This window comes from Megalops cyprinoides, chromosome 3 (genome assembly GCF_013368585.1).
Source record: "Megalops cyprinoides isolate fMegCyp1 chromosome 3, fMegCyp1.pri, whole genome shotgun sequence".
Classification (NCBI taxonomy): Eukaryota; Metazoa; Chordata; class Actinopteri; order Elopiformes; family Megalopidae; genus Megalops; species Megalops cyprinoides.
In genome coordinates this window covers 35039316-35062196 of record NC_050585.1, presented here as the reverse complement: position 1 = coordinate 35062196, position 22881 = coordinate 35039316, and the positions used below count along the sequence as shown (strand labels likewise).

The window sequence follows — 22881 nt, the reverse complement described above, 5'->3', positions numbered from 1 at the left end:
CCTTAAAAATATTTCCACAGCATGAGGCAAGCTGCACTGTACTCTAATATCAATCAAACAGGAGTCAGAGGAACAAGCACTCAGTACACAGTATGCAGAACATGATCATTTCTGTATCCTGGTCTCCCAGGTTACACTGGATGTGTGGGCTAAATAACTGAGTCCAATGTGAGTCTCAGGGAGGAGGCATCAGTGAGTCCTGTAATTACTGTCCCCCAGGTGGTGGGGGCGACGTCCCCAACATTAATAGCTGCATCAGAATGAGCCGCAAAAGTGAGGCGAGGCGATGAGCCCCATCCAGAGGGAGAGTCAACTCGCCCACATCCATTCGGGTTCCTCCACATCCCCACAGCTGCTGGCATGCTGCTGGATCCGGGAGACAGGGTACCTGAAGGAACACAGCGGGCAGGGGACCAGCTCCTCCTCTGCACTGGAGGCAAGGTCAGGGGCAGGGGGCGGGGTGAAGCTCAGCTCCACCACGCCCAATGATGTGTCTGACTCGTTCCCCTCGCAGGAAGAGGCATGCAGGGGCAAGTAGTCAGAGCTGAAGTTCCCTGTAGCGGTACAAAAAGAGATGACCATACCATTAAAAACAGAAATGGTCATGACAGGACGATGGTATTTATTTTCCCTGGGAAATGCCACCATCTACTTTATCTTGCACCTCTGAAATTTTTTAAGCAAACAAGGTAAATGGTACAATATGACTTGACATGACAGCCGGGTCCAAGGTGCAAGGTCCAATGTTCTGACCATTACTCAACAGCATTATCAGTCTGAACAGTGTTAGTACTGACAGGATAACTACCCTGAGCATGTCACCCTCCCAAATGTTAAACAGCCTTGAAAATATGTTTTATAGATTTTAAATTTCCTAAATAAATCTTCTAGCTCTAATACTCTATACTGAATAAAACACTTCCTCCAAAGACACCCTGGGACAGTATCAGCCTCCGATACACACACACACACACACACACACACACTTCTCACCTCCACATAAGGGGCAGCAGGTTTCAGGGTCCCCTGATGCACTGTAGTCTGTGGACGAGCATGGGGGGCTAATAATGGGAGACTGCTCACAAGCTGAAGGTTTGACCCTCTTCCAGGAGGTGGCGCTGTGAGCCTGTGGCCTAAAGGAACACATGGCATCAAGTTGACACCCCTCTCCAGCGGAGCCAGACAACAGGAATGCATCCACACACTCCCCTATGTGTAAAACCAGGTTTCTTCCCACAACTGCTTTTTTTGTTCATTACTCCCACCAGCAACAGCAGCATGACTCAAAAGGGCCCAGCATGTGAGCACCCTGAGTGACATCGGCAACCGTACACCTCTGGGCTGACTCAGGACTGAGGGTGTGGCTAAGAGATACATACAGAACCTCACTCACTCTAATCAGAGATCAGTATTGCTGGGGGGAGAGAGGAAAGGCTTGAATGCAAACTATGTTGGATCACTATTCATGTCAGAATACAGTACCTAATTTTTGAATCTGGCTTTCTTTTCATCTGTCTGCTTGTCTTTTTCTTGCCAGGTTCCATAGTAATGTCAGCCTTGCCACCTGAAAAAAAAAACAACGAAAAGTAGTATTTCACGTTTTAGGACAATTTTAATTTAATTTATTCCAATGTATTTTTTAAAAATCCTTGATACTAACCCAATAAAAAACCTGCATTAAACAATGGAATAATATAGCTTCTCAAGGCAGTAAACACTAAATTAGGGACTCCTCAATTTATGAGTCTGTGGTCTTAAAAATAGCTGGATGTATCAATAATTCATATAAAACAAAAATTATCCTCCCATTATTTTAAAGTGTTATGGCTATTCATGTCACCAGTCACAATATCAATTACCCATTTAAAACAAATTCTCCCTTATTTTACAATATCACTGTAGTGAAAATTCCTCATTCATGTAGCTGTGAATATAGGAACACCTGTGGTAAATTTCAATTACCCAGAGTGACTTATAGTCTTGCTAATTTCCATGATTATTCCCATGCTATATCTCAATGACACAGCAATATTTTTAGAGAAAGTATTGCTAAACTGCTAAAACAGTAGCCTTGCTGTAATCTCAGTACCCCACCTGCAAGACTACACAGCTTCCCAGTGCTGTCAGGTCTTGGTCAAGCTTACCAGTGCAGCTGCCCCGCTCTCTGGTAGGATGTGTGGCCTTGGTGTGTTGCTGGGGACTGGAGGAAGTGCAGCTGGAAAGTGCAGGAAGGGAGCACCTACCGGACTGGGCAGCTGTGATGACCATGAGAGCTGTTCTGCTCAGACCTGCCCCACTGCCCCGACAGCCCTTGAACGCCCCACCTTTCTGGGTGACCTCTGGGGAATCCTCCCTGACAATAAGGCGAACTGCAAATGAATCTCTCTCGGTGGAAAAACAAGGACTTAAAGTGGAAAGTCATCCAAGATACCGCATGTCACAAAAAATGGAGGAACGAGTTCACAAACTTGAAGAGTGAGGAACCTTTAAGTCTTTCAAAAATATGAAAAAAAACTATTTCAAGACACATCTGTGACATTTGCTGTGAGTACTCTCATATTTAGAAAAAGGAAAAGGAAGTTAAATTTACATGATTCAAGCATGCATATGTACAAGGACAGATTCAGTGATTAGTTGAGGGTCCTCCTGCTGTCACCTCAGCTACTACACTGGGTGGCGACACAGCAGATGGATGGTTCTCAGATGGATGGATGCTTTGCTGTGACCTCCTCACCTTGCTCCTCTTCCAAAGAAGGTCTTCTGGACAGCCGGGCTGGACAGCCACTCCCTCACCTTCGACGTTTGTTGCTCTGGCAATAACTGTCGAGAAAGGAAGGACATGAAATCATATGTCAATCCAGAACATTTGTGACCCACAGCAATCTATGCTGCTAATTTATAACATTGGTGATTGGATGATGAAGGACTGGCTATTACTACTGCGTACGCACCTGGCTGTCAGACCCCTCTCCTTGCAGCTCGCCCCCTCCCTCGCCATCCTCCGTGGGACTTCGGATGCGCAGGAAAGAGAGGCCGAACTGAGCGCGCCTGTTGAAGGGCTGACTGCATGTGACTCGAACACGGTCCCAGAGCTCATCAGCGCGTGTGGACAGGAAGTCCGCTAGAGGAGAAATATCGCACAAACACCCTAATGAAAAAGGATTACACATCAACACGTCTCAAATGTACTGACTGCTGCCATTAAATGTGTTAAATGTATTTGAATGCATGTAGACTTTTTTCAAATAACATTAGTTTTATTATTTTTAAGTGATGTTACAGGAGAATCTGTTTTATTATGTTGTTAGTTCCCTCTCATAAAGTATGAGTCAGATCTCAGATCTCATAAAGTGCAGATCTCCTTCTTTGTACTGATTCTACATTTACATAGAACTGGAGTTTACTATAGTGCTTTGGGGAAAAAGGGCTTGGTTATTCCATTAGATTGTCTTGATTATCTCTGGAAACACAAAACATTCAAACTAATCAGACTGATGATGTGAAAATAATTGTATATGATATCAAATTAATAATCCCAATAACATTAATAATGTATACAGCAAACAACTTTACCCAAAGCACTGTACATAGCGCACATTTTCATCTTTTATCCATTTACAAAAAATGATTTTTACTGAGTAGTTACTCTTAACTACCTTGATTAAGAGTACAATGGCAGCCCTAGATATTAGAAGTTTTTTGCACCTTCATCGTATGTATATCATTTCATGAGATCAATTAAATGCTGTTCCTCAACGTTACAATATTTAATAAGGTCACAACTGACAAATGACTAGACAGAAATATACACAGCTATTGAGTTTATGGATGCTTACATCTCTTGAACATTCGGACACCTGTTTGACCCCTTCCCTCTCTGGACTCCGCAGGACTCATCAGCGTTGCTGTTGGCAACAGTGTGACGTAGGGCTGGTCCACAGACCAAGAGGAGCGTCCTACATCTACCTGAATAAAGGCGGATCCACAGTTGCCTGGACAACCCAGAAAAAAATATTATATTTTATGTATAGTAATGTAATATTATTATATATTATAATTACACGTATTAAATACTCAATCTCTACGGATAAATAGGCTCTGAAAAATTCCTTGACGAATCCACTCACCTACATCGATGTATCCGATCTGTGTGGCGCGTTCCATTTGCAGCTCAGCCTTCAGAACGCCACTCCGATCTTGCGGACTGCATAACCAAGGTTTCGTGCACTCGACAGCGCAAAGGTTCTCCACACAATGCTTTGGGTCCTTAAGAGTCGTATGCAGCAACACCAAAAGTATTAACTAGCTAGCATTACAAACTAGAATGCATGCATACACTGCATAAGGTTCACTGACAGCTTAGTAAATGCAATACAATAAACTAAATAATTTGCACCTGGGTACCTAACAAGCTGTCTACCACGATACCGCACTAGGGTTAGACTGGTCACTGAAACGTACGTTTAGCCAGCCAATGAACCAAAGAACTAAATTAAATAAATCCCTATAACTATTACGTGGTTATTTATCCAGTAAAAAAAAAAATATATGTAGCTACTTAGTTAGCTAAATGACTAACGAGCTAGCTAGCTAAGTGCATGGACATACCTGAGAAGTGAAAGAAACGACGTGTTTAATTTTCACGGGAGCCATAAGTGTAGATCCAGAATGTCTTTAGGAGTACAAATAGCCGGTTAGCTGACTAGCTAATCAGTGAAATTTGTAGAACTGTTACCAACCAACACCAACTAAGTTTAGTTGCATCTACGTAAATAACACTACCTTCAATCCCATATGTCGGTAACGTTACAATTACATGGTGTCTGTACTGTGTGATCAAGCTAGGAAATTATGATAACTAACGTTGAATACATTTCCATATTCACACATCCCTGATGTTTCTATCTCCCGCCACACCAGTCTTCAGCCACTTCCCTTTACCCTGCGTTTTGAAAGAAAGAATTGTGGGAAACGTAGTTTTGATACCAAACACTTACAGTAGGCTATTAAATTTTAGTATAGAAGTACCTGTAAAATATGGACGAGAACCACTATTATTTGAATGCATCATTATCACTATCTATTATACCCATGCTGGAAAACACTGGAATCAGTTCGGAGATATAGTTGTGTGGTACAGTGGTATAGTGGTACAACTGTAGTTAATTAGCTATACAGCCAATCTCTTCTGTTTTAATTGAATCCACCTGCCACTGCCTGAAAAAAACACGTGTAAAGAAGCCTAATTTTGGACATGAGGTCAAGTTGTGAACCCTTTTCTATTTTTTCACCTACATGGCGTGATTGTTGGCTACCACCAGCACCTCGGCAAAGCTTTAAACTGCCTGTGGACGTAGGATCGGCCTATCTATTTAGTATTTGCAACTCGGTTCTTCTCTGGATACCATTGGCCACTGCTAAGTTGACAGAGGGAACAGGAACTGAATTCAATGCTTTTGATTGGTTATCTTGTCCCCCAACCCGGAAAGTGCCGGTGAAAGGTATGCGTCGTCAGTGCTCCAGAAGATGGCGGGCGTGTTTGAGGTGGAGGTTGATGGTGTAGAACACGATCATGGACACGGACACCACGATGAGGCACAGCAGGTCAGGGTATCTCCCATGGATCGAAAAGGGCCATGGTCGAAAATACCCGCGTAGTTGCTCTTCTTTGATTCTGAAGGCAACAAAGTGCCTGCGGTGGCGTCAGGGTCCTTCATGTAGCTAGCTAGCTGTAGCTACCTATCTATCCCAATGACTGTGATGATGGCTCGCTAGACAGCTTGGGGCTAGTTAGCTAATCATATAGCTTGGTATCTAGTTATTTGCTTTCAGTGCCGTTTCGACGAGCAGCTAATTTTGATATTAAACAAGTGCTGTTGAGTAATTAAGTAGTAGTAACTTGTCTTGTTTGGTTGGGCGTCCAGTGTGTTTAGCCTTTGATTTGAGTTAATTTTGTTTATGAAGCTGGCTAACTAACGTTAGCTAGCTAGTGATGCCAATTATTGTGACGTTAGCAAGCTGATGCCACATGCAAAGGGCAGATATGAAAATATGATAACCTGGAAAGCTAATAAGTAGCCAGCGTAATTAGATAACAGCCCGCACGTTGCACACAGAATTCCCCAAATAGAGCCCGATTTCTAGCGAACGGTACTCTGCTAAATGATCCGTGATTTTTTTTTTATCGAACTGCCTCACTAGCTAGCTTAGTTGCTAGCTAGACAACAGCATTAGCTGGTGTTTTAGTGGCTAGCCCATTAAATTCCGAAAGTCGACCCATTACCGTAGCTAATCTTCAGTTGTTAAAAGAGCTATGTGGTAGGCAAGTGTCACGTCCGATTACGACTAATTTCTTTCTTCATAGCTAATTTCCCCATGCCATGCGATTAGCTTCTCATTTTCTATTTCCTTCATTGGTGGCTTGAAAGAGCTGATTTGGTAATTGCGGCAAAAGTCTGGTTTCCCTTTCGACAGTTTCTACTGACAGTCTTTTTCTAGTTAAATCCAGGCTAGTAGCGTGGATCCCCGGACCAAAGACCAATTTACGTGTCGTTGTTCGCATGTGTTTGTTCAGTGAAGAGAGGATGGACAGTGCCCTCGGGGTTCCAAGATGCTTTTTTGTCTCATAGGAGTTTGTTGATATTCACACACGTGAATGTTACAGTGTTTGTATTGGCATTCCTACTAATTTTAACGGCTATTGCTGGTTTCATAAAGTGATAATAAAGATGTTTTGTGCTTTGTGTTTTTGTAGTCATTACATTGAATTTCGGAAAGTAGGGAATACAGTGCACACAAGTAATAGTGCTTGATCTCTTGTGTAATTTTCATCAATGTCTGACAGGAATTGTTGCCAGGAGCATCTTAAATAAATACATTTAAATATAAATGTATAATTTAAAATTAAAAAAAGTGAATTATATTTATACATTAGAATATAAATGTGCATATTCATTTGTATTTCTTTTCCTCTTGTCCATTTCAGATTGACCTGTCACAGCTTTCACCAGAGGAGAAGTGGAGGTATTAAGAACAATCTCACTGAATTTATGTAACTGTCGCTGTTTGCTATATATGTACTACAGACTGGACTCTGCATTTCACTCACTATTGATCCTGTTGCTTTAATTTTGTCCTTGGCTGTTGTACTATATGTTTGTCACTGGCATTGTATGTTTTACAACCAGGGCCAGTACTGATATGGACTTGTGGAAGGCTATTTGTGCTCTGTGCTCTGGCAGTTTCAGCCTTTAATGAAAGTATACTCAGATGTTGCTGGCTTCTTTTAGTTGTGCAATGATCCCATTGAAGATGGTGATATTCTATACTTGAACTGCATCTTTAGCCTATGCCAGACCCATGTATATTTTGACGCATCAAGCTGAATGCTGTGACTGAATGGTGTGCACACTCTGACCCTCTCCAGGTTAAGGCTGGGGGTCAGATGCACCTTAGTGATAAGTGTCTAACAGGAGCGTGAGTGACTCTGTGCCTGTGTGTGTGTATGTGACTATGTGTGTATGTGTGTGTGTTTGTGTGTGGGTGCCCCCTGCAGGCTGGACCATGCGAGGATGCACGCCAAACATAAAGGTCACGAGGCCATGCACGCAGAAATGGTGCTCATTCTTATTGTCACCCTGGTCATCGCCCAGCTGCTCTTGGTGCAGTGGAAACAGAGGCACCCGAAGTCCTATAATGTAAGTCCCCTATTTCCTTTTGTGCCATCACAGCAAACCGACTTACTTAAACACACACGAACAGACAATTATACGTCCTTTCGGACAAACACAGTTTCATGCCCTCTTTTTAACAGAAGTTTGTGATTATGAACCAAATATTGCACTGCGATATTTTAGTTGAATAGAGCAGCTGTGTGGTATAATGGTAACAAGTAGGGCTCGCACCGCAAATGTTGCTGGTTCACTTCACCGCTAGACACTGGTGTTGTATCCCCAGGCAAGACACATAACCCAAAATTGCCTCAGTAAATATCCAGCTGTATAAATGGATAACATGTAAGAATCATAACCTATGCAATCCATCCTGGTTAACAGTGTGCTATGCAATTAAATGTAAAAGACCTCTTATTTTCTGGTGAATCCTAAAGAATGCAATACATTGCATTGAGTGCATTTTTTTTGCTTTGGTAAATTTTACAGATTTTTTGCCAAAAAACTTTGTCTTACTAGTTTCTGCACGAAAGGCCAGAGTCATGGCCTAATAAAGTCTGGATTGCATACTCATGTGCCAGTTAAGCAGATGTCATCCTGCGCAGGGGAGGCAACTTGCAGTTTGTGCTTTTTGCACTTCTTCTTATATGATAATTGGCATACAGCACATATACCATGGCCCAGCATCTTCTACAGATGTTTGCAGTTTGTACAGTTCATTCTAAGGTCACCCCCGTACATTTCCGCTATTCAAAATATCAGTTTATTCTTAGGTCACCCTCTTACAATGTCCATTCATATAATTTTACTTCCACAGCAGTGCTACCTCCTGTGTTGAAGACATACTCAGATTGCTCAGTTTCTTTCTGAAAAGGGGATACATCTGTGTCAGTATTCTTAGCTTGAGAAAGTTGAGATGGTGTAATTTTCACCATTCAAAGGGATGTACTTCACTGTCCACTATAGGGGAAAGCAAGTAGCCACACACACAAACTGTAACACATTTACAACATACATTTTTAAGATGGTTGGCGCATAAATGTTATTTGATATTTGCCATATTATATTAAAATGTGCTGTTGAACACCAGAAGTGGGCAAGGGAGCTTATCAGTGCATTTTGAACAAAGGTTCTTCACCTTTGTTTATATGTATTTTGCCCTTCTGCAACAAATTGAACTCATTCTTTATGTAATTGAAATATCATAAAATAGCCTGACCACTTGATTTGTCTGTATGATTGTAGAAGTCTTGCATGTAGAGATCTCACATATCCATATCATATCTTGCAGTAAACTAATTGAAATTGAAATGAACGGGATCAAATTATTTTATGGTGTAGTCCCATCTGTTTCCACTAGATGGGGGTCAAATGCAATATACATACACTGGGGTCCAAAATTATTAGGATGCTCACTTTTTTTTCTGACAACCCATAATATTTTTGCTGCATATTCCATCATCATATTCCATCATCATTCGTCATATTTATGTCAATGTCAATTTCAGCTTCATCTTCTGTGACCATGTTCCAACGTTGTTAGGTTTATATAGGCTTCATTATGAATGTTCAATTAGGGGGCAGGGCAACGTTCAATCAGGCCTAATTGAAGTGATGGTCATTTTTGTTCACTTGTCTGCACTCAATAAGTATGTAGGTACCTTTTAAAATTAAGTTAATGTCATGGACTTGTCTTTGTCTTTGTCTTTTTATGGCAGAATTAATGTCATACATATTATTAAAATGTTGGAAATAAAGGTAGTCATCAGGCAATCGTGTGCCAGCCACATAAAGAGATGTTTTGAAAATATTAATAGTTGCCAAAACATGTAACTGTTTTCGCCACACCATAAATTGCTGTGTGCAATTTTTTAAAAATAAGTTCAATTGAAGCAGCGGAAAAATAAGTGGTTCACAATGTTAGTTTCTTTATTTCATGTCTAAAAGGGAAATTTTAAAACATGTTTAGTATGACAATGAAACAATTAAAGGGAAACACATGTACAGTGTATGTAGTTGTTTTTAATATTTGGACTTTTTTGCATTTTGCATCTATTAAACATAAATGGTATTCATTGTCATTGTTTGATTTTTGTTAACAGTAAAATAAACTTTAATGGAAATTTTTAGCTAACAAAAATATGACTTGAGAGTATGATATGACTATGAGATGTCGCGTGACAGTGAGAAGAGTGTTTATCTGTGTTCTGAGGTCTTATAATAGTACTAGTTTTTGTTCTTGGGGTTTATGGGAATGGCGGTTTGACTTCAGAGGGTGGTGTTCTGTGTCCTGAGAGGTTCCGAGAATGTCAGTTTGTTTTTAGAAGTGTGTGAGGCAGATTGTGTTTTCACAATAGTATTTTATGTTCTGAAAATAATGATTTGTGTTCGGAAGCTCCAATGCTTATTGCATTCCTCTCTATTGTAGCTGGTGACTCTGTTCCAAATGTGGGTGGTCCCGCTCTATTTCACCACCAAACTGCACTGGTGGAGATTCCTCATCACGTGGTTCATCTTTTCAGCGGTCACCGCGTTAGTCACTTTCCGAGCCACGCGCAAGCCCCTTGACTGCACCACACCCAGGTAATGACCCTTCTATCAACGGCCAATACACGTTCAGGCATCAGAATGTAGTTCTGTTCATTGTGAAATGCCTCAGACGAAAGATTTTATAGTGCAAACAATTGATTTGCTAAGTAAATTACAAATCCCCAAAAGTCTGCAATATTTGTCTGATATAGTGTTTGGCCGATATAGTGTTTGGACTTCTATGAAGCTTAACCCCCCCCCCCCCCCCCCCCCCCGTCAATATGCTGAAATAATTAATGGAAAAAGGCAGCCTGTAGTAAATTTCAGAAGGCATTAGTTCATTCTTTAATTTGGAGTTATTACATTTGAAGAGTTGCTGTCAACAACAGTAGATGTGCATAGAAATATTTTGATCAACATTTAGGTACTTAGTTGATGCACACATCCAATCTATGTGCTTTTGCAAATTCAAATGCCTATTTATATAATATGTATAATTTGTCTCTCTCACTAGGCTGGTTTACAAATGGTTCCTGCTCCTCTACAAGTTGAGCTACACCACAGGCATTGTAGGCTACAGTGTTGTCATGTTCACTTTGTTCGGCATCAATTTAATATTCAGGTAAGTTGTTAAGGTATTGCTAAATGCTGTGTGATGATAAAGCGTTCATCAGTGTGTGACTCCACAGAAGCACCTCTCTGTGAGCCACACTCCTGTATGTATACTACACACTAGCATGCTTTCCTTTGTAAAAGTGTATGTACTGTGAAAATGATAGCCTTCCTCCTTGAGCACAGTGTAATATAATGTAATTCCTCCCGCTTTATTAAACGATGCTTGTGGTAAGATTCATCGAATCTCTACCGCAAAGCCATGTGCCTTCCAATAATTTAACTGTGTATGTGTGACTAATATTAATGCTTCCAGTTTAATCTTATCTTTCTGAAAGTGAGTGAATCCGCTTGCTTATGGTAGTCAGTGGCGTCTGAGATACTTCTTCCTGTTCTAATGACGTGTTCTCTTATCGCAATGGCCCTAAAGTAAGGGGCATCACTTCCTGTGATTATTCAACAAAAGACACAGTGGTTGTTTTTTTTTTATTTTTAACAATTAAGTTTGAACTGCTGTAACGCCTCTCTCTGCTTTTTGCAGTGCAATGCAAACCCATTAACTTCCCTTGCAGGAAATGTTGTTTACAAATCTTACACTACCAGTGCCAAAAAATTGGAGTAGAAGTGGGTGGATGCACTACAATAACACCTTGATTGTATCAAAATGTTTGTTTTGTCCATAGGCAATTAGCATGAGACATTGCTTAATTCACCGTTCTGTATTTGTTGGTGATGGGGGGGGGGGGGGGGGGGGGAGTGACCTAGATGGTGCAGTCACTTTCTTCATTAATGCTAACCACTAGCCATATAAATAAATTTAGTGGTACTACTATACAGCTAGGTTACAAGAAAGTACCAAGCCAAGCAAGTGATGAAATGCAGACATTAAAAATAAAAGCTGATCTCACACTCAGCACTAAGATTCATTTTATTTTTACCTGTGGTGGAGCAACAAGATGTTGTGTCCTAGCGTACTGATATGTAATTAAAGTAAATCCTTTCTCTGTTTTCAGATCTTAACTGTCTGTGTCATTTCGAATAGAAGTAACGTTTTGTGTGAGTCAAATATAAACTGCTGGTTAGGCAACACCGTAAATGTCCTCAGCCAGTCAGTGGAATAACAAGAAAAAAGTTCTCTTGTGAAATTCAGAAACTGATGAACAATACATTTGGTGTTAAACATGATTTTCATGAATGAAAAGGAGCTACTCAGAGATTGTGTTTGTATCCTGTGGGCAACTGTTTTGCCTTTTTCAGGCAAGGCCAGCAAACCATCAGGGAGCTCTGGTTGGCTGGGTGGAATGGCTGGCATTATTGGTTGGCTGTTGACAATGGCCCCGAGTGTGTTTGGGAGGGGAAAGGAGTCAATGTATTCACAGACTGGTTTCCCTGCAGATGGGTGCACATTGAATGGAATTTTTTTTTTTGGGATAGAGACATTTATACGTGTTGTGCCTACCCTTATTGTCCTTTTGAGTGTCTGTGTGGTCTAAATGGATGCTGTTTTTGGAGCCTGTGTTGTTGACCATGCTTTTCTCCAGCACAGTAAAAAGCTCTGTTTGTTTCCATTTGTGAAAAACGCTTGATTATATTGATCACCTAATGAGTAGAAATCTCTTCATAATTTCAGTGTGGCTACTGAAGAATACTGTAGTAGGGTAGGAATAGAATACTGTAATATGGTAGGAGCTATCCATAGCATGGAGATACAGGTGCAGTGGATATGTCTTCCAGGACTGTAGATCAGGGTTTTGTAATGGTTAAGTTAAGAAAATAAAAGTTAGACTCAAATCAAGAGACTAACATCTGTCCAAGGTAGGGTCATCAGATAACCCCATGAGCTACCTTTTGGGGAAAAGTCAAGTGTGCTTATTGCTCTAAAAGTAACATTGCATTTTTACATAGCAATCTATACACTTTTTTGAAGTTGAAGGGTTTTTAGGTCATTTAATAAATTATGCAATTTAATCAGTGTCATTACACAGCGGGATTGCCTGTTTAATGTAGAATAATCAGATACTCTGCTTATGTCTATGTATAAAATGCGTAAGAGATGTAAGATTTGCAGAAGGTTAATTTGCCTGAAATAGTCACTCCTTAGTAACCCGGTGAGGGGCCACTTCAGCTTTGGAAATCCCTTTAGTGATACAAACTCATTGAACATGAGTGATACAAAGTGACTGCCTCAGTCATTGAACTTTCCCACTGATAGCTGCCTGTGTTGCACATACACAATGGCAGCAGTGTTGCCTAAAAGTGAATCACTGCATCACCCCCCCTCCTCCCTTTCTTCTGTTTTCCAGGATAAAGCCAGAGGACGCCATGGATTTCGGCGTGTCCCTGCTCTTCTACGGACTCTATTACGGCGTGCTGGGCCGCGACTTCGCGGAAATGTGCGCTGACTTCATGGCTTCCACCGTGGGGGTAAGCGTCACGCCCCCCTGTGCGTCTTCTCCAGCCAGGGTGTTGCGTAAAACACTGAGTGTGTGGTCGGCACGAACTCATCATGATTCGCACTCCTCTTCCAGTATTACAGCGCGTCGGGCATGCCCACCAAGCACCTGTCGGACAACATCTGTGCAGTGTGCGGCCAGCCCATCCTGGTGGACGTGAGCGAGGAGGGCATCATAGAGAACACCTACAGGCTGTCCTGCAACCACGTGTATCCTCCCCCAGGGAAAGCACGCACACACACACACTAAACACTCCAAGAGGAATTAGAAGCACAAAGGCACGCGTGACCTTGCTATCTGTCCTAGCAAGGGGCCCCTCGCGGTTTTTCCCGCAAACCACCAGTCTGTTGCTTTTTCCATCACTTTATTGCTCGATGTCATAACAAAGCTCTGTGATGTCACTGGTGTGACTGGCTGAAAGTTCCACAAGGGGTTTCCTCATTTTGTGGTTTTAGCCCTTGCCCTTTGTTAGTTTTCATTGACGATATTAGGACATGAGTACAGAAGTGCAGATAGGAAGGCACAAGACTGGAATGACTTGTTATTAAATGTTTTACGTAATACTGATTTTAGCCCTGTTTTTTAATTACACTTGGTTGACAGTTGTTAATATTATATTTGGGAAAGGGATTTGGATTTAAATTTTCTGGAGTTGTGAAGGACGTAAATCTGCAGACATTTAATACAGTATCATAACTTCTTCTAACTAGATATAATATGGTAAATCATCATAATGTGGTTACAAATATTATTATTACTATTGTTCTTGTGTTAATGTTACTGATAGTAATGATTGGTAGAATCCATAGACGTGGAACCGAACAGTTCATAATTGTTTGTAAAGGACTGTTTAAGAAATGAGACATAGCAGCCACGTTGTTCTGGAACATTTTATGCAGTCGTAGACTTCATACACTTAATGGAGAGGCAAAAAATTGCAAACCACATTTTATACTTGGTGTGATTAATTGAGACCAGCCTGATTTTCATAGCCACCCTGTACTGTACCATGTTTTCTTGCCTTTCTCTTGCATGCTGTTGGGTCCTTAACCCTTTTCCACCCCAGATTCCATGAGTTCTGCATACGAGGGTGGTGCATTGTGGGAAAGAAGCAAACTTGCCCGTACTGCAAGGAGAAGGTGGACCTCAAGAGGATGTTCAGTAACCCGTATCCTTTCATGCCCTCCTGTCCATTGATCCTCCCCCTCAGGGATCTGGGAGGTGGGGTTTTTAATTTTGGGGAGATGTTTCAGTATGTTGCAGGACAAAGGAACATTGCTCTGTGAGCCAGTGGTCAGGAAGTGCTGGATTAGGAGCTGAACTGTTCTTTTTGAATTTTCAGCTGGTGGGTAATTCATTAAGTTCCACCAGGAAAAGTTACTTGTACTAGTTGGGTGGTGCTGTGGTTGTCCTTGTTCCCAGCCGAGGTATCAATGCGTTCCCTAAAGGAACCCTATTAAAATAAGCAGAGAAAATAAAATGAGACACATGAACTGATAATCCAAGAAGGCCAATAAAACAAACATAGGAAACTTTTCCACTCATCATAGCTGTTATTGCTGAAAAGTCCTCATGCTGAGTTGCTTGGTGTCGAGCATCGCGCTTCTCATTGCTCATGCGGTTTTCCACTCACGGGGTGATGAGTTTCATGTCGCGCTTTGGTGCCATACAGCAAAGTGCACTGGTTACCTACCGTAAGCGGAATCGCCGCCACCGCGTTCGTCACATTCTTCTTTCATGTTCGATAACCAACGGCGGTGCTGTTTTGCCGTTTCAGCAAAGCTCCAGGCGATCTCAGTTTTTAAATGACAGTTTGAAGCACAATGCTTTTTTTTTTTTTTTTAAAGACATGTCTGGTTTTCTTTTTACAAAAGCCAAAGTCTGAAGTAAACCCAGTGCAAAAGATTAGATAAGAGCTAGTCATGTTTGAAAAGAAACATTGCTTAAATAAGTTTAAAAACCATGATATTCTCTGCATTCTCTGGAGGTATGCGTTGTACAGTTGCCATGTTCACAAACGATCACAAAAGATTTTGTGAAGTTACAGAACTACTCTTTAATGTTCCTCTATTTGTCCACAAGCTCTGTAGTCTTGACACCACTCAATGAGATATTTATTCCACAAATGTCCTCAGAACTGTACTTTCTGCTTTGACTCTTCCAGCATGTGCAAGAAGGGCCACCCCAAAAGTGACTGTGAGGGTGGGTGGGGGCCGTGACATGAGAACGATGTGGTTTCTCACATGCGTGTGGTGAGCTGATTCTCATAAAGAAGACCATTGCAGTGGTGACTCAGCATCAGTATTCGGCACATCAGCTCAGCTTCTCAGAACACCTTTTTTTTGTGGGACAGGTATTCTTGTTAATGGAGATGACAATGGAGCACGTCAAATTCAATGACTGCAAGATAGGTAGTCTTTTCATTGTGGGCTTTGCAGCTAGCTGTTTAGGTTCATTTTACAAAAACAACAACCAAAAACAGACAAGACACATAATGTTTTGGAGTACACTGGTCGTGGTGCTGGGAAATGAGCCGTGATTTTCCTACAAGATACCCTTAACCCTTACCTTGAATTCATTAATCATAATATTGCACGGAAAGGAAAAGGAAGCCTAACGTGATCTTGTGTCCTCATGGAAGGGCAGGGTCGTACTGGAAAAATAGATAGGGTTGTTCCATCCTAGCCATTATATACTTCACTGGTACTGAAACTGATCTTATGGTTCCTCTGTAGTAATGGATCATGTGTTTATTTTATATTTCAGGACCCGTAAATGAATCTTTGTTTCCTTGACTCATCATTCCCAGTTGGGAGAGGCCCCATGTCATGTACGGTCAACTGCTGGACTGGTTACGTTACCTGGTTGCCTGGCAGCCTGTTATCATTGGCCTAGTGCAAGGAATTAACTATATTCTGGGACTGGAGTAAATATGGACACCAGAGGAGAGACGCTTGCTGGGCACAGACTGCAAAAGAACCTTTTGACGGACTAGAATATATATGTACATATATATCTATGTGTCTATATATGTATATGTATATACCGATGTATACAGGGACATACTAATCGGTTTTTGAAAATAATCAAAATTTTACCAGCAGTCTTAGATTGAATATTTTCTTTCCTTTTTATGTTTTTTTTTTTTGTTTTATTTTGTTTTGGGGCAGACTAATCACATGGTCCTAATCAGTTTTGTGTGTCAAGAATTTAATTCAGTAAAAAAAAAAAAAAAAAAAAAAAAAAATTGTCAGTCTTTCAGCCCATGTGTTTCAGCCCATCTGTTTTCACCTGTACGAGCCACAGGTGTGTTGTCGGCACAGTGCCCTTAGACAGTGACAGGCTTTACTGGGTCCCTTGTGTGATCTTCTGACCCCCTCAACACCTCTGTTTTTCCCCCTCGCACTAATGGCCTCCCCCGTCGCAGAGAATAGGAGTCACGGCAGCGGTTCTCTACGCTGTCAGGTCCTGTTGCTGCCACCCACTGAGGGCCTTCGCCAAGTCTTCGCTGCTTCCAGTGCGGTCAGCCGCTCACTGTAACCTCTGACACGGCAGAGTCTCGTTCACACTCCGAAATGTCAGCGCACGGGCATTTCCGCCCGGGATCAGCCCCCCCTCTTACTCACTCATTTTTGTATATGTAGTAACTGGTGACTGTAAAGAAGACGGTACTGTAAATGTGAAAGATTAATAACATCCAGACTGAGCGCGATTTGTGTTTGTATTTTTTGTTTTTGTTGTCCCCCTCATTCCCCCCCCCCCCCCAATGTTGTCAAAAGGGTCATACGGTGTGTGACACATCACTGTCCATCAGCAAGGCTGACTGGATGCTCATGACAGCGTACCACAAATGAGATCACTTATCAAGCATTGAGGTGTTAATGATATTTAATTATTTTTAGTAGAGTGATCATTTGCGGGTAATCAAAATGAAATGTTGGTTGAAAATGTTACTGTACCCATTATCATTTTTCTGATATTTATGCATACTGGTAATTCCCTCTGCCTTATTAAATATGCTCATCCCCCTGAAGCCTACATTTATTCTTAGGTCACAGTCACATTCTTTGTGTGTTAGCATGTGGGCAGCATTACATCCATCATGTTACATCAAAGACTAGCTCCTACACATTCACTCATGTTAGCAAAGAGTTAGCAGAGACCACTCTGGCATTTGGGGCCAGTTTTTCAAGCCCTTATCCATTCTCCAGGTTTTCCTTAAGCCTAGCACTGCGATGTAGGTGTGTTTCAACGCTGATGTGAGATAATACACCAGGCTACCACAGCAGGACAGACAAGGTACATGAGATGTGTGAGATAAATCTTTAAATATTTAGGATACTTCTAAAAGTGTCATAATATATGAGATCAGGAACTTGTTCAGTTATGTCATTTATTTTTAAAATTATTTCAGAAATGATACAAAATGTGGGTCCAGACACATAAGTCCGTATTAATCTTAAGAAAAAGTTTTTCCCCTCGTGACATAATTGTCAGAAAAGTACTGGTGTGTATAAGTACAAGTCCAATAACATCTTCCTTTGAAACTGAAATGGTATTTTGTGGTTTCCTCATAGATTAAACATTTAAATCCAACCTTTACTAAAGATATTTATCTGTACTAAAAAAAAAAAATCAAACACCTGACAGCAGCATTTGATCATAGTTAAATGTCAAATGTAATTAAATGTAAATTAATATGATCAAATGTAAATTAAATGTGACTATGCAGATCACTATACTCTTGATCCAGTTCTAAAGGTTTGAACCCAAATGAACAGCCAGAATAGGAGCGGGCTCTGATATTGGCAAGCTTCCCATAGCTTTTTCCTGCCATAATATCAATAATATGATTTGGTCATTATACCCCAAAATTGACTTCTCTTGCAGATATTGAAAGAACTGAAGCTGCATAGGTTGACAGGTGTGAGGTGTTAAGTTCATACATACATGTATATGTTGTAGGAGACTGAGTACATGCTACCAAATAATTGTAATTACCTACTGAAATTATGGTAAAATGACCTGTGGTGGCCATTGTGTGTGTCCTGCTTAAAGGTATATCAAAGGACATACAAGTAAGTGATGGAACAAGTGCATGTGACAGAAGAACAATTTAACCATGACTTAACATGCGTCAATTTTGTTAATGGAAAATCTGTGTGCGTGTGTTTTCTTAACAAAGATAGGAAGAGGAAGTTGATGGGGGGGGAAGTGTCATTATAAAGGGAGTGCACAGGCAGAGAAGGGACAATCCACGGACTGTAACTCAAACTCTCTCCAGCTGCCAGAAGAGAACCACCATGCGGCAGGCACACACCTCGGCAGGTATGGCATTGCTCTCTTTCTACCGAATCAGGTGCATGCTGCCAACCTCTGTGTCTTTCTGAGGTGGAAGATATGTACCTTTTATGTGTGGTTGAATGCAGAAATGGGATTAAATAAATAGCAAGCAGTAAACTTTTCACTGTATGGGTACAGACAGTTGGGGACTTAAATTTGCTAGCGCAATAATACAGTTCATGTTTTTGTCTAGAGTTGAAGTATACCATGACATGTAGAAATATCAACACATGAAGTTTTTCTTCAGTGCTACTGCTAAAATACACTCATAATTTGTTAGTCACTATATCAGTGCAATGCCAATTAAGACTAAATGGCAGACCATGGGCGCTTTTGTTGATGAATCTATGTCATAAATTCTGGCATTAGGAACTGTGTGAATCTGTTTGTGTGATCCCTGTTGTTATCCTGAGATGCTGTTCTGAGCCTGGTGTTGTCTCTCCTCAGCCCTCCGGTCTCCTTGCAGGACCCTTTTTGTCATTCTTCTGGCCAGTGCAGTTCTAGGTGTGTCTGTGCTTGCGTTTATGTGTCTCTCATCCACTAATACTTCCACATTGCATAAAAACCTGCTACACATTTGCCTGGAGATAAGTTAAGTCCTGACAAGATAAGTCTTAACTCAGAAGGTGGAAGCTCTCTTCTCATTTTTTTTTTTTGCCTGATTTTCAGATGTGATACGCCCCCAAATTGTGGAACCACAATCAAGCAAAATCAGACCATCCATAGGTAGAGTGTACCTTACTTTTACTGTTGGTTTTCAGTAGCTCCAGTGTTGGTTAAAATTGCTTTATTGGATTGTCCCATATGCTGACTTCACATGCTGAGTACTATAAAAAAAACATCATCTCTCATTTTTTTTGCCTTATTTTCAGATTTGAGACGTCCCCAAATTGTGAAACCACAATCAAGCAGAATCAAAGCATCCATAGGTAGAGTGCACCTTACTTTTACCATTGGTTTTCAGTAGCTCCAGTATTGGTCAAAATTGCTTTATTGGAATGTCCCATATGCTGACCTCACCTGTTGAGTACTATAAAAAACATCATCATCCACAGTGCCCCAACTTGCACACAGTGGAGAGGGTCCTGACAAAGGTCTGATTGCAGTGGTGGACATGTCTGTCTTTTTGACAACATGTCTTTTCATGAGACTGTGTACAGATGCTCTAGAAGCTCAGTAGGCTATAGGAGAATCATTAGTGAAGAGCCAGCAAAGGAAATAACTGACCCACAGCGCCATGCTCTCTAACAGGAAATAATGTAATGTATTACACAGGGAAACCACTGGTAATACCCTGTAAGGCAGACCCAGGATTCCCTGATGACTTCACCCTCATCTATTGGATAGTCAACAGGACCTTCATAGAGACGGCGTACCCAGATGGGAGGATCCAACAGTCTGAGGAGAAGTGAGTCCCAAGGCAGTGGTGGCACCCCAAATGTGTGCAAAACAAGACAGTGCCGGGCATTTTACTCATCAGTCATCTCTCATTTTCCGCTATTTTTAGAAATTTCATGAAGGATGGCAGTGTACTAATACAGAGGGATCTAACATTTAAAGAAGTTGTTCAGGAGGATTTGAGAGCCAGATACACCTGTGTAGTGACCAGTGCCACGGGGATTGACAGGAATGTCTTCGTCCTGAGTAAGTAATGTACATGCCTCGTAAAATATCAAATCATACCAAATACATGTGGTTTCAGGTTGTAACTTCTATCTCGAACTATCAACACACACTTCAAAGAACTACTCACATCTCATGAAATTTCCTGAGAGTTACATGATATTAGAATCCATGAGATTTAGAGCTGTTAGGACACATATAGAACAGAACATGTGGTGGTCATGGCGTTACGGGGTCAGAGTACACCTATTATGTGTATTTTTTGTGTTAGAATACAAAAAATGGGGTTGGAGAATGCACACATCATGGGAATTTAAAAATAACAATGAAATAAACAATTAGCCAGGATGATAATGTAACGTAATGTAATAATTATTGATTAATAGAAATAATAGTGGCATAAGAGAGCAGAATGGAACTGTATATTGTGCCTACACACCAATCTTAGACTTAGATCTATTTACGTTTCACTCTGCAACAAAGCACCTCTCTCATCTCATTGGCCATCTGTTGTTTTGCCATGGCTAATGGCATTCCCATAGTAGACACCATAATCAACCAACAAAAATTTCTGTTTCAGAGTCAGCAAGTAAACACAAGCCAAGACAGAGCAACGAAAGCAGAAAGAGACGTTCAAAGGTATGGTAATGCTAAGAATAGGTTCTACATTTACATGCTGTATGGAAGTATGCAGCGTAGTCGATGGACATACAAGGCCTTGCTGACCGCTGCATCTTTGAGGCCTTTTGTGAGTCAAGTACTTTGACAGATGAGGACTGGGCACATGTAGAAAGACAAATTAACACTTGTGTATTCAAAACGGTCTATAAATGGCACATTAATACTGTTGTTCTCCCTCGATTCTAGAAACAGCTTTAAACTCCCAGAAGACTCTGCATCTCAAATGAAGTCAAATTCTAATCCACAAGGAATGATGTCAAAAGAATTTCTGTAACTTACAACCCAGTCTTTTGGAAAGCGTGTGCATATGTAAACTTTCTTTCAGGTTTTGCCAAAAATGTCAATGTCATGGACGATTGTTTTTTCTGCAAAGTGGAGTATCATTAAGTTTGAATTGCTGTTCTCACAGTTTTTGCAATATGCAGTGTATTGTGCTGAACATAACGTGTCTTCGCAGTGTAAAATGAAGGGAATATGGGGTCTGGAAAATAAATACCTCAATAAGATTGTGAACAGAAGTATCTATTACATTACATTACATAGCAGACATACAAGATGAGTACATTGAACAATATATTCATGTCCAGTGGGCGCTTTTACCTAGAGTGGCCCCATAAGTCAAGCACAAAAGCCATCTAGGAAACATCCACAAACAAGGACACCACCACTTCCGCATATGAACAGGCGCCAGTGTCACACATTAATATATAGAACCATATATACATATATATATATGGTTTTATAAATACAGGGGTTACACACACATGCACGGATTGGACACCTTCTGTTGCTAGGTCTAATCTAAGCAATATCTTATTCTTGCTCACTAGCTACAGTCAGTCTTTTTCTGTCTAGCTACATGGCGATAAGTTTATACTTATTTCTGCATGGTCTCACCTGTCAGTTGATGCTGTTATTGCGCTTGCTTACTGATGTAACGGGGAACATTTAACCAAGGGCGTACACCTCCTGAGATGTAATACGGATTTAAAAGCTGTCGGGAACTTCGTTGTCCGAGGCATCGTTTATCTTTACGGCTGCATTCTGTGAAACTGCCCTCAAGAAGTTTCTCTTGCAATTTAAAATGCAATTTAAATAGGACGCATTACCTTGAAAAGTTAACCGAAAAGGCCTATTGGTCAAGTGCGATTAAACCTCTTGAAGAATAAATCGTTTCGCAGAACTGTTTAGTTACGCAGGACTACATTCAATGTTACATGCATTTTTGACACAGTTTAATCCAATTGTTTATTTCAGCATATAATTCATTTTAGATATTTACGTTATAAAACAGAATATTCTCTCCACTGTTTTTCAGTGCAACAATGTCGTCACCTTGTGGTTCAGCTAACAACCTCAAGTTCAACTGTCACAAATAGCCATTTTTAGTAGAGGACTGTAACATTATCGTGATGATCATCACATACAACTATTGCATCCAAAAGTAGTTACAAATAATACACGCGTATTATTAGAATGTTAGAATGACATTGACATTGTTAGTACTGTAGCTGTAAACTGCGAGTTTAATACGTTACGTCAGACGTAATTGTCATTACACATTCCCAGTACACCGTCTGATTAAACGGAGAAGTAAAGTCAAATTACTCCGCTAAGAGGAATTTATTAAATTGATGGAATTGATGGTCGCATGCAATGTGTAATGATTGCATTGCAGATCGTACACTTGTAGTAATGACCATTGTTTTGTAAATAAAATACGGAGGAAGAGTCATTTAAACAGTTTTCAACTACGCCTCTGTCATTGACAATAGTGCACAAAATACGTGGTACACCATTTGTTTATTTCATGTACCAAACAACCAAAGTCGAAAGTTCTAGCACCCTCAAAACAGAAGAGAAGGCAAGGCAAGGAGGTATTCCTCCAATAAAACCCAAAATTCCATTATAAGCAACTGACAACAGCTCTGGCATTTAAAGTATTGTGCCCACCCCCCAAAAAAGCCATG

The 22881-nt window shown here is 40.8% G+C and overlaps 3 protein-coding genes across 4 annotated transcripts; 2 read left to right on the top strand and 1 right to left on the bottom strand.

The window, feature by feature from the left end:
* Positions 1 to 152: 152 nt before the first annotated feature.
* Positions 153 to 5099, bottom strand: zgc:110224 (uncharacterized protein LOC550335 homolog). Of its 2 annotated transcripts, none has more exons than XM_036524981.1 (9): positions 4609 to 5099; positions 4128 to 4266; positions 3837 to 3992; positions 2952 to 3121; positions 2735 to 2820; positions 2145 to 2353; positions 1483 to 1564; positions 994 to 1133; positions 153 to 554 (listed from the first exon to the last, which is right to left on the bottom strand). In XM_036524981.1, the coding sequence occupies exons 1-9, from the start codon at positions 4651 to 4653 to the stop codon at positions 310 to 312; spliced, it is 1272 nt and encodes a 423-aa protein (XP_036380874.1). In that variant the 5' UTR covers positions 4654 to 5099; the 3' UTR covers positions 153 to 309. The 2 variants fall into 2 exon arrangements, with proteins under 2 accessions (XP_036380874.1, XP_036380875.1); XM_036524982.1 differs by having other exon boundaries at positions 2244 to 2353.
* Positions 5100 to 5118: 19 nt separating this feature from the next.
* On the top strand, positions 5119 to 16511 carry rnf121 (ring finger protein 121). Its single transcript, XM_036524983.1, has 9 exons — positions 5119 to 5604; positions 6986 to 7023; positions 7556 to 7697; positions 10099 to 10253; positions 10714 to 10821; positions 13115 to 13235; positions 13340 to 13473; positions 14331 to 14432; positions 16074 to 16511. Exons 1-9 carry the CDS (start codon positions 5527 to 5529, stop codon positions 16192 to 16194), a joined length of 999 nt encoding a protein of 332 aa, XP_036380876.1. The 5' UTR covers positions 5119 to 5526; the 3' UTR covers positions 16195 to 16511.
* A 2021-nt stretch (positions 16512 to 18532) lies between these two features.
* Positions 18533 to 21191, top strand: LOC118773997 (interleukin-1 receptor type 2-like). Its single transcript, XM_036523081.1, has 8 exons — positions 18533 to 18592; positions 19055 to 19111; positions 19277 to 19333; positions 19480 to 19536; positions 19883 to 20015; positions 20115 to 20251; positions 20811 to 20869; positions 21098 to 21191. Exons 1-8 carry the CDS (start codon positions 18568 to 18570, stop codon positions 21107 to 21109), a joined length of 537 nt encoding a protein of 178 aa, XP_036378974.1. The 5' UTR covers positions 18533 to 18567; the 3' UTR covers positions 21110 to 21191.
* The last annotated feature ends 1690 nt before the right edge of the window (positions 21192 to 22881 follow it).